This window comes from Macrobrachium nipponense, chromosome 6 (genome assembly GCF_015104395.2).
Source record: "Macrobrachium nipponense isolate FS-2020 chromosome 6, ASM1510439v2, whole genome shotgun sequence".
NCBI classification, from domain to species: Eukaryota; Metazoa; Arthropoda; class Malacostraca; order Decapoda; family Palaemonidae; genus Macrobrachium; species Macrobrachium nipponense.
In genome coordinates this window covers 76,973,720-76,985,797 of record NC_061108.1, presented here as the reverse complement: position 1 = coordinate 76,985,797, position 12,078 = coordinate 76,973,720, and the positions used below count along the sequence as shown (strand labels likewise).

Genomic DNA, 12,078 nt, shown 5'->3' with positions numbered 1-12,078 from the left:
AGAAGTGGTAAAGATGCCAGCATGAGTGAAAGGATGGATCACAGTATTCTGAGATAGTTCAGTCATGTGCAAGGGACGACGATAAGTTAGCGAAAAGTATTCAGTTCAGAAGCGTTTTCAGGAAAGAGGAACGGAAGACCCAGAAAGGGTTGATAGATTACATAAAAGGTATTAAAAAGAAAACGCCTCGATATCCTGAAAGTGGAGGCAAAGCAGTGTTAAATCAAGTGTAGGTGTTTTAATTTGGTGATGCTATGGAAATTTTATTGCACAAGGGCTCATGAATGATTCAGCAGATGCTGTTTTTTCCTCTGTAGCCACCCCAGTTAGTTGTGATGGACACACACACACACACACACACACACATATATATAAAATATATATCTATATATATTATATATATATATATATATATTGATATATATATATATATATAATATATATATATGTGTGTGTGTGTGTGTGTGTGTGTGTGTGTGTGTGTGTGTGTGTGTGTGCAGTTACAAACCTACTAGTATCTTAAATTGCACCATGACTTTATGAATACTATGTACAGTATGTATGTATGTATATGTATATATATGTATATATATATATATATATATATATATATATATATATATATATATGTGTGTGTGTGTGTGTGTGTGTGTGTGTGTGTGTGTATGTGTGTACATACATACTGTACATAATATCCATAAAGTCATGGTGCAATTTAAGATACTTATAGCTTTGTAAATAAACATGAGAGAATTAATCTGTAATTATGATAAGAAAGCTTAACGTGTCAAGTTTTTTCTGTTCTTCTGAAGTTTTATTTATTAATTGTTTTATCAAATATTTTTCACGTTCCTGAAACTTAAAAGTGACCTCTTTTTCGGAACGGATATTGACCCATGGCTACACTAGAAGAGAAAGTAAACTGCGTTCTTTGGTTGGCTGAGCTAAAATGTACTGTCGCTGTCCAAAGGTTTAAACCCAGAGCAGTAAAGAAGCACCACACAGGAATTGCATAGCCAGGTGGATGAAAATATTTAAGGAAACAGGTTCTGTTATTGATAAACGACGGTCTGGTAGACCGTGTGTTAATGAAGAAACTATAGCATCTGTAGAAAAAAAACTTTGAAAAAAGCACAAGAAAGAATCATTTTAAGTTTTTTTTCGCAGTCTGATGCAGAGTAGATTTTGAAAGCCTCATCTCCTAAGATGATCGTCTTAGAATCTTTCTCAGACTTCTTTCAAAGGACTGTTCTACAGAAGCTACAGTTCCTTCATCAACACATGTCTACCAGACCGTGTTTTATCTATAACAGAACCTGTTTCCTCAAAGGTTTTCATCCATCTGGCAATGTAATTCCTGTGTGTGCTTCTTTACTGTTCTGGGTTGTAAACCTTCTTTGGGCAGCGACAGTACATTTTAGCTCAGCCAACCAAAGAACGCAGTTTACTTTCTCTTCTAGTGTAGCCATGGGTCAATATCAGTTCCGAAAAAGAGGTCACTTTTAAGTTTCAGGAATTATGAAAAATATTTGATAAAACAATTAATAAATAAAACTTCAAAAGAACAGGAAAACTAGACATCAAGCTTTCTTATCCTGCTGCATATCAACTCTATCATGTCAAATTACGAAGCTACAAGTCTTTAAATTTCACCATAACTTTAGGGACACTATATATATATATATATATATAATTTATATTATATAATATAATTATATTATATATATAATATAGATATATATATATAGATATATAGTACATGGCTAGTACAAAGTGAGACAATGAAATGCAAGAACTTTCACTTTTTCTTTTATTTGCAAGCAAACCTCGTTGCCATATCCTCTGATTATATTTTATCTCCCGATTATATTCCATGGCAGAAGTTTGAGTAGTAGCTAAGAAGGAATTCTTACACTTCTTTTTCATTATTAAGCTTGGAACTCATACAGAAAATGTAGACTGGTGTCAAAGCAATTCAGTATTAATAATTCTTAGAATAATTATGCATTACGAATAAATTATTTTTCCCCTTGACAGAGAGCAGAGAGAAAGCTTACGTGTATGCCATCTCGGCTGCAGGAGTTGCCTACAGTGTGACCAGAGCGTGCAGTCGAGGAGAACTCACGGAGTGTGGCTGCGACGAGAGGATCCGACAGAGACCAACTCGAGGAAGGTAGGCTGCCAAATGTTTACTGTACTTATTAGATACATATGAAAAAAGAACCGAGAGACATGTGCGAGGCTTTTATTTATCCATCTACTATATATGTTTACCTATCTCCTGCTCATTACGGACATTATTCAGTTCATACCCCGTAATTTACATCGGGAAACTTTTACTGGTTCTTTACGTTTTCGACCTCAGGATTAAGAGCAGATTAAAATCCAACTATTCAAGTCTTGACATTCCTTTCAATGGGCCCCAGCCATTAACAGAATTTTAGAAATGGGGAAAATAAGTGTTTTTAACAAAATCCGTCAGACGTAAATAAACGTACAAGTAAAGAAAAATAAGCAAGAACATGGACGTGTCACTCAAACTAACATTTTTACATTATTGAGGGAATTCTTATATGCCTAGGATTAACTTGTATTAAAAAGAACTAAGATGATTGGCTAAGATCAGAAACCAGTGTAGATCATTACTGAAGTATGCATAAGTTTTGCACAGAATAGCCTTCCAAATCCCCTAAAAGGATACAAACTATACAAAAACTATATTCTAGATGCTTTTATTTCTCAAAATTTTGACAGGCATGTACTGTCACCCACTTTACAATATACCTACGTTTATCTAGATAATGATTTTCTTCTTGACACTAAGTCTGACGCTTCCCTTAAACCATACTAGTTTCAACTTATTTTTTACGGTGCTCCAAAACGATGACCTTTCTTGGGGATTCTATTACTCACAAAATCTTTTCAATCTTACAAATAGCCAAGCAAATATCACCAGCAATAAAATTGACAACTTCGTTATTTTCTTTTTTTATTTTTTTTAAAGGGAAATTCACAGAAGAATACTGTGGTGTATGACATCATTGGCATCAAAGGATGTGGAGTGGGAAGGGGTGACATGTATAAATAACAACAACCGCCAGATAATAGTGCCGAATCCATAGTTTTTGAGGTCACTGAGATGAATAGTGATACTCCCGAATGGGGGAATGTGGGTGAGAAGGGGTGACATATAAAATGTCATAAATGCTGGGCAATGTAACTGAAGCAACTCTCTTAAGAGAAAAGGGAAAGAGTGAGAGAGCGAGAGAGTGAGGGGAAAAGGAAGTGAGAGAGTAGAAGTAATGTTAGGGAGGCGAGAGAGAGAGAGAGAGAGAGAGAGAGAGAGAGAGAGAGAGAGAGAGAGAGATCCTGGGCAGCACCGGTTTGGTCAACAAATATATATATATATATATATATATATATATATAGAATATCTATATATTATATATATATATATATATATATATATATATATGTGTGTGTGTGTGTGTGTGTGTGTGTGTGTGTGTAAACTAGTATAATTTTACTTTGAACCATTGTCGCATTTTGGTCTTAAAAATATAATTTTTATATGTTTTAATTAGTGTTTTGAACCTTTTTGACCTTAATTTTACCAGCAAATGACTTTTACCAGCTTCACCAAACCTAATCCAACCTAAGGTATGAGGCCTTCACCATAATGCTGGAAAAACTAGCCGTTTGAAAACATTCCATAAACTTACCGTAATCAGAAAAAGAATTATCAGTGAGCGTAATGCCTTTGCATTTCACTCGTTTTGTTTTCCCCGACCCAAAACCCAGCTTTCCCACTGTGCTCTCCCGAATTGTTGGGTATAAGTGTCAGGTACAGTCTGCATAAGTACTCATTTGCTAACAAAAAGTGTCAGAATTGTTTAGAGCAAAAATCAAAACATTGGAACCGTATATTTTCAAGTTCAAAATACAATAATGGCATAAAGTGAGGTTATACTACTTATAAACCTTATGATGTTATCGATATCTGCCACAAAGAACCTTGAAGTAAAAGCTTTGTAGGAAAAGCTTTACAGCAACCCCACAGTGGTTCTTTCATCATTATAGGGCTTGAAATGTTTATAAAGCCGTAGAATGAAAATCCCGTTTGTGTACTACAGCATCAAGAATAGTTTTTCTGAATTCCTTCGTTTTTAGTCATCTAAACACCATTGCTTTGGCAGTCACAAATGTTCATCCGAAAAGTATAACCACCAAAGACGTAGGTTGGGATTTCATTCCTTACAAAGTTTCAATTTAGAATTCCTTCTGTTTGACTACATTCATAAACTAGATATTTGATGTATCGCTGTTCGAACAAAAAAGCTTAAATGAACTTTATCTTCAGATCATGGTCGCCAAATATAGTAAATAACATCTTCATAGCACTGTTATCGGAGAAGAAAAAGTTCTCTGAAAATTACCCACCTTTCAGTGTCCGGTAAATTCTGTTCCATATACCATATTATGAATATACCATATCAGAATTTCCTTGAAAATGGGCAAATAGATTGCTTATAATACAGGGCACCTTTCGTGTTCTATTTCATTATAATTAATATTGTCTTCATACAGATGCATTAGTACATGCACCTATCCGCGCATGAGCCCTCGTGAACCTTACTTTTTGCAGGCGAAAATACTCTTCAGGATACAAGACCTAAAGTTGGTAGTACCGATGGGATATCAGACAAAGGAATTATAAATCCTTAACTTGTTTCTGTGGGACTTTAGATACAATTCAGTCACAGAGTCTTCTTCTCTCTGCAGGTGGGAATGGGGAGGATGCTCAGAGGACCTGAGGTTCGGCGAATACTTCAGCAAAGAGTTCGTTGACGCCAGGGAATCTCGAAGCACAGCCGACGGTCTGATGAATCTCCACAACAATGAAGCTGGACGACGGGTGAGTCAGGGGTATGTAGAGAGAGAGAGAGAGAGAGAGAGAGAGAGAGAGAGAGAGAGAGAATTTTTATGTAAAGGACTGGCATTCGGTATGAAATAGTGTTTCTTTTATTCAACTTGGTTTATTGTAATCCCGTATTTTTTAGCGTTGATAGACATCTTTGCTTTAGTTAATCTTGTAGGTTGAATTTTATACTGAAAGTCCAATGGCATGCACTGGTGCTTTATTTAGTAAAGAATTAAAAGGCATATTAAAGGGCATAGCACAAAAAATACTGCCAAATGAAACGGGCACTGGAATGACATACGGCAGTTTTCGTCTTCCTTCTTTCTGAAAGGACGACATTTACACCGAAATGTCCGTCCTCCCAATGTATATACTACCTCTTTTTTACATATACCAAAATGTAGAGCAGTCTGCGGCCTTTCCGTCATTATGTGTTGTTGATGCCCAACGATTAACTGTAAATAATGTTCGTGTTGTCTTGTTATCGCGATGGTTAATGTTAAGGTTTGCTGTGTGGTAGTTTGCTGGTTCGAGTCTACGCTCGGCCATAATAATTGTTTACTTGGTGTTGGGTTGTTTTAGCTAATTTATGCATAGTTATCGGTCACGTGTACTTTTTGGTATTCGATAGTGTCTTCCTGTAAACAAATGAGGAAAGTTATCAGTTTTAAAAGAGATTTCATACAGAACGGATATAACGAATGTAACGAAAGTTGGTATTTACTGAGGAATATTTGGACCGTTTGTTATAGGAACACAATTTAATTGAACCACATCACATCACATCACTTCAAGTTACGCTGCATACGTCAAGTCTACATGTATAAACGCCTAACAATATAACCATATCGATGTTACCGTCATGGATCTAATAAAGAACTATATGTGCGTATCAAAATTGTGTTTCTCCATCATTCAAGTTAAGCAATAGAAGAATAGTGCATTAACATCGTTCAATTAAATTGTTAAACTACCATCAACGACTCTCGCTGAAATTCTGTTATAACTCTTATACGTGAGCCTTAAGAAGTGGAATTACTGCCTGTTATAAACAACTACAGACAAGATGGAGGAGTCTGATGAGACTGTCCAGAAAAGTGCTCCCGTCGAAAACTCGGGTACGACAGTTGATATTCGAACATTGAAAAATAAATTGAGATCATCACTTGCCAACGTGACGAAAAAACGCAATGAACTCGCAGGCCTCATGTCAAATCCTGACAACCTGCACTTGGTGAAAATATGTCTAGAGGAATATAACGAAGCTTTCGATAAGTACAAAAAAAACTTTAATTGTGTCATGGATAATATCTCAGATGAATTGGAGCAAGACCAGGAATTGTCCAGATATGAGACCAAGGAAATTAGCATTCTGCAATTCCGAAACCATACTGGTGAATGGATAGCCATAAACGAAAAACGACTTGAAGAAGACCTGAAGAGTCTTTTAAGCCGATCTGGTTCAAAACGTTCTTCCCAACGGCCTTCTTCCCTTCCTTCTGGCAAATCGGCTATGTCCGAAAAGGTGCGAGCCAAAGCACGCCTCGCCGAGTTGCTTGCCGAAAAAGAACTTGTGACAAAGAAAAAGGAACAGGAGGCAAAGACAGAAGAGATTCTATTGGATATCGAAATAGCCAAGATTCGAGCAAAAGCACGTGTTTTTGCAGAAACCGAAAATGACATTGGCGATGACAATGTTGGTAACAAGGACAATGAGACACATACCAGCATTATTGTGCAACGAGCCAACCATCAGGACGTGAATGTTAAGGTCGCTGGACCTAGTGTAGCTGCCCCTGGAATTTGTGTGAGTGAAGGTGCTAACGGCGGCAATATGGATAACCAGGTTATACTTCCTGTCACCCAGGAAAATAGTGCCAGCTTACCCAGTCTAAATCCCAGCACTACACAAGAATTTGTTCCCAGAAATTCTTCAGAGACTGTTACTCTGTTACTAACACTCGTGCACCTCCGGTCAACGCTTCGAATGCCACGTCATCAACGTTTCCAAATCAAGAACAGTATACGTATCCGCCTGTAAATACACCTGTGAACAGTAACTTTGGTGCACCCTATCCACTGCCTAATTTGCCTCCAGTTAACACCATACAGCAACAGATTAGTGGTATTGCCACAGCTCTAGCTTTGCCTGCACCAGAAGTTCCCAAGTTTACCGGTGATCTTCTGGAATACAGTGACTTCATACTGGCGTTTGACACCAGGATCTCCTCTAGAACAGCCAGTAGCAGTGACAGACTTTACTACCTTCTACAGCATACCGACGGAGAACCTAAGGACCTCATCAGCAGCTGTTTATACATGCAGGCAGACCAAGGCTATAGTCAGGCAAGACAGTTGCTACAACAAGAGTATGGTGATCCCTATAAAGTATCCCTGGCATACTTGAAAGAACTAAACGAGTGGAAGCCGATAAAACCAGACGAAGGGAAATGTCTGAAAAGATATTCGCATTACTTGCTAAAATGCTTCAGCGCCATGCAAACACTTACTCACCTAGCTGTTCTTGATCATGCACCGAACCTGCAGGTGGCAGTCCAGAAATTGCCAAGTTATCTCCAGAATAAATGGCGCGAAAAAGCCACAAACCGCAGACTCCTCGAGAACAGGTCTTCGTGCTTTGGTGACATTGTCCAGTTTGTTATTAACGCTGCAGAGTGTGTCAATGACCCAGTGTTCGGCAAAGAAGCAATGCATAGAGAACTGAATTCTAGTAAACCATCAAAAGGGAAACCAACAGAGTCTGCATTTGCTATGCAAGTTAATCGTGAGAGCCAAAGTAGAACTCGTGGTTTTGGGTCACCCTCCTGTTTTTACTGCGGCAAAAATCACGATCTGGATAACTGTGCAGATTTCAGGCAGAAATCTCTCGAAGAGAAAAGAAAGTTTATTATAGAGCAGCGTAGATGCTTCAGTTGCTACGGTCTGAATCATACATCGAAGGGGTGCATGACCAAGTGAAAATGTCACAAATGTGGCAAAGGTCATCCTACGGCCATGCATATAGATGGCTTCAAACTACCTTGGAGGTCAGACTACTCTGACAGATCTTCATATTCTCAAAACCGTACAGAGGAATCCAGCCAAAACCCTCCAGATACAGCTACCAGCAACGTTATTTCTCATGGTTCCTCAATGGTTCTTCAAGCAATACTACCTGTTCGTATAAAACAGAGGGGAACCAACCGAGAAGTTCTCACCTACGCCCTCTATGACCCAGGAAGCACAGGGTGCTTCCTATCAGAAGAACTGAAAGACGACTTGCAAGCTTTCGGTGTTCAAACAAATCTGCGCCTGAAAACTATGCATGGGGAGAGCATAGTCAAAAGCTACCTTGTCCAGGATCTCGTCGTCAGTGATATAAACGGCCAGAATGGTATACTGCTTCCAAAAACGTATTCCAGACAAGAAATTCCAGTGAGCCATGATCAAATACCACGTCCAGAACTGTTACGACGCTGGCCATATCTTCACGACGTGGCAAAATCGATTCCTGAAGTAATGCCAGAAATAGACATCGGTCTACTGATTGGCAGTAATTGCCCACTAGCAATGGAGCCTCTGAAAATCATATCAACAGACGGCAAAGGCCCATTCGCTCTGCAGTATCGTCATGGATGGACAGTCAGCTCCCCGGTAGCAGACAACAGCGTAACGTCTACACATCAGGTAAACAGTAATCGCATTGTGACCGAGGACATTGAGCAGGCTACTGAAATTCTCTCCCCAAACAGAATACTGAATATTCTGGAAAGGGACTTTATTGATAGCCGGGTAGCAAGGTATCCTGGAGAGAAAGGATTGTCTCCAGAGGATACTACATTCATGAAGAAGGCCGAAAGCAATGTCGTGTTCAAAGACGGTCACTTTGAGATCCCTCTCCCTTTCAGGAATCAGAACTTAATGGTGCCAAATAATAAGATCCTTGCAATCAAACGAGCACTCTATCAAAAGAAGAAAATGCAAAAGGATCTCAAGTACCACTCCGACTACGTCAACTTCATTGACAAAATACTCCAGAATGACTATGCTGAACGTATCCCAGACTCCCTGCTCACAGCCAAATCTGGACATGTGTGGTACCTGCCACATCATGGAGTATACAATCAAAGAAAACCGGATAAAATTAGAGTGGTGTTTGACTGTAGTGCTAAATTCAATGGAATATCCTTGAACGATCAGTTGCTGCAAGGGCCTGATCTCACCAATTCTCTGATAGGTGTTCTAACCAGATTCAGAGAACACCAGGTAGCCTTCACTTGTGACGTGGAGTCTATGTTCTACCAAGTGAAAGTACCCAAACACCAATACAACCATCTCAGATTCCTCTGGTGGCCGAACGGTGACATATCAAAGGAACTCGAAGAGTACTGGATGAAGGTACACCTGTTCGGCGCAGTGAGCTCACCAAGTATCGCCAACTACGCACTTAGACGTGTCGCAGATGAAGGAAATTACTTAAGTTCAGAAGTCGCCCATACAATTAAGCGGAACTTCTACGTCGATGACTGTCTAAAGTCTGTACCGAATGCCAACGAAGCCAGTTCTCTGATTGCTGAACTGACTGCCGCCTGCGGGGGCTGTGGATTCAAACTGTGTAAATATACTAGTAATGACGTCTCTGTCCTAAACACCATCCCAGCTGACGATCGATCCAAAGAGTTAAAGACAAGAGACATCAATTATGACCCCCTGCCTACAGAGCACGCCCTCGGAATACTTTGGGTCGTCGAAACAGACACATTTGGCTTCTCAGTGTTGTTGCCAGACAAACCGCTGACAAGAAGAGGCATTCTCTCCATAGTATCATCCATCTATGACCCCCTTGGTTTTGCTGCTCCATTTGTGCTGCCGGCAAAGCAAATACTGCAAGACCTCTGCAAAGAAACCACTCTCACCTGGGATGACGAAGTGCCTGATGATCACCAGCGACGTTTCAAACAATGGATTAGCGAAGCCCCGAACCTTCAGAAGATAACAATCCCGAGATGTCTAAAGTTACCACAGCAAGCAAAAGATACTGCGTTTCAGATGCACGTTTTCTCAGATGCCAGTGCATCTGGGTATGGCGCTGTTGCATACCTAACCTCAAACGAGGGTGGATGTTCGAAAACTTCATTTCTCATCGGAAAAGCAAGGGTTGCTCCATTGAAAGCAACATCTATCCCACGGCTTGAACTCACAGCGGCTGCTGTAGCTGTAAATTTAGGACAGAAAATGACCCTTGAGCTTGATCTCCATCTCAACGAAATCTGCTATTACACAGATTCAACAACAGTCCTTTATTACATCAGAGCTGAGAGAAAGCGTTTTCCAGTGTTTGTGGCCAACAGAGTCCGTCAAATAAGAGACTTCAGCAACACTAACCAGTGGAAGTACGTTAGCACTGATTTGAACCCAGCAGACGTTGCATCACGTGGAGTGGGTTCTGTGATATCTTCAGACATGACTCATTGGCTGGAAGGTCCGGATTTCTTGAATATGCCGGCTTCAGAATGCCCTGCAAAGATGCATCCTATCAGCGAACCGCAGGTTATAGAAGACGACGTTATGTCTTTAGCTACTACTGCTACATCAGAAGAAGGCTCACCGTTTATGTCTTTAATCACCCATTTCTCCAGGTGGGAGAGACTGAAGAGAGCAGTAGCAGTATTCATAGCATTTTTGGCTTTCTTACAAAACAAAGAACAAACTATAAATTTAAGGACCACACAGATCATGCAAAAGGCTGAAAAGGCAATAGTTTGCTTTATACAAAAGATCACCTTTGCAAACGAGGTCGAGAATCTCAAGAAAACCACGAAAGAAGACAAGAGAGAACACTCACTACCAAAAACAAGTAAGATATTCCGTCTCGACCCAGTGCTCATCGACGGAACTCTGCGAGTGGGAGGACGCCTCTCGAAAGCCGCAATGGACTATGACGTGAAACATCCAATGCTACTGCCACAACACTCGCACGTCACGACTCTAATCGTACGAGATGCTCATGAGAAACACGGCCATGCTGGTAGAAATCACACCATTGCAGCAATTAGAGAACGCTTTTGGATTGTTTCAATCAACTCTGCTGTCCGACGTCAACTCCACAAATGCATAACGTGCAGAAAAATAAGAAAGCCATGCCAAGAGCAAAAAATGTCCGACTTACCTCAAGATCGTCTCGAGCCAGCTCCACCATTTACATTCACAGGCGTAGACTTCTTCGGGCCATTCATTATAAAAGAGGGACGCAAGGAGCTCAAACGTTACGGCGTCATATTCACCTGTCTTGTCAGTCGCTCCATTCATCTGGAAGCTGCTAACAGTCTCGAAACAGATTCCTTTATTCACTGCTTGCAACGCTTCATAGCCCGCAGAGGTACGGTACAAGAAATCCGATGCGACAACGGGTCCAACTTCATCGGAACACGGAATGAACTGAACAAGGCTTGGTTAGATCTGAACCAAAACAAAATCCAAAACAAACTACTGTACATGAATATCGACTGGAAACTCAACCCACCTATGGCATCGCACATGGGCGGCGTATGGGAGCGCCAGATCCGTACCATTCGGAAAGTTCTATCTGCGCTATTCTACAACCACGGGACTCGCCTTGATGACGAATCATTCCGCACGCTTCTCTGCGAGGTAGAATATATTGTGAACTCAAGACCGATCACGACCTGTTCTGATGATCCCGACGACATGGACCCACTAAGTCCGAGTCAGATCCTTCACATGAAGTCACCCAAGAGGTTAATACCGGGACCTTCGCAACCAGAATATGTGTACTCGAGAAAAAGGTGGCGTAGAGTACAATATTTGTCGGACTTGTTCTGGAGCAGATGGAAAAGGGAGTACATAGTCAGCCTGCAGCAACGCCGCAAATGGAACAAACAACAACGAAATACACGGGAAGGTGACATCGTGCTCCTGAAAGACGAGAACACGCCAAGACTTCACTGGCCACTAGCACGTGTAACAGAGGTACTGCCAGACTCCAGAGGTGTTGTGAGAAGCGTCAAACTTCGAACCCAATCTTCTGAACTGCACAGACCAGTGACCAAGCTCGTACTCTTAATTCCAAAAGAAGATCAAGTGTTATAGATATTATCCAGAGACACTATATGACATTGATATTTCTAGTTCATATC

At 40.5% G+C, this 12,078-nt stretch overlaps 1 protein-coding gene across 1 annotated transcript in view; it reads left to right on the top strand.

Annotated features, from left to right (window-relative positions):
• LOC135216759 (protein Wnt-4-like) overlaps positions 1-12,078 on the top strand; it is a 319,657-nt gene that overhangs the window by 299,509 nt on the left and 8,070 nt on the right. Inside the window, exons 5-6 of the mRNA XM_064252235.1 lie at positions 2,038-2,173; positions 4,783-4,915. Coding sequence (XP_064108305.1) covers positions 2,038-2,173; positions 4,783-4,915 — 269 coding nt within the window. The remainder of the gene's footprint in view (positions 1-2,037; positions 2,174-4,782; positions 4,916-12,078) is intronic.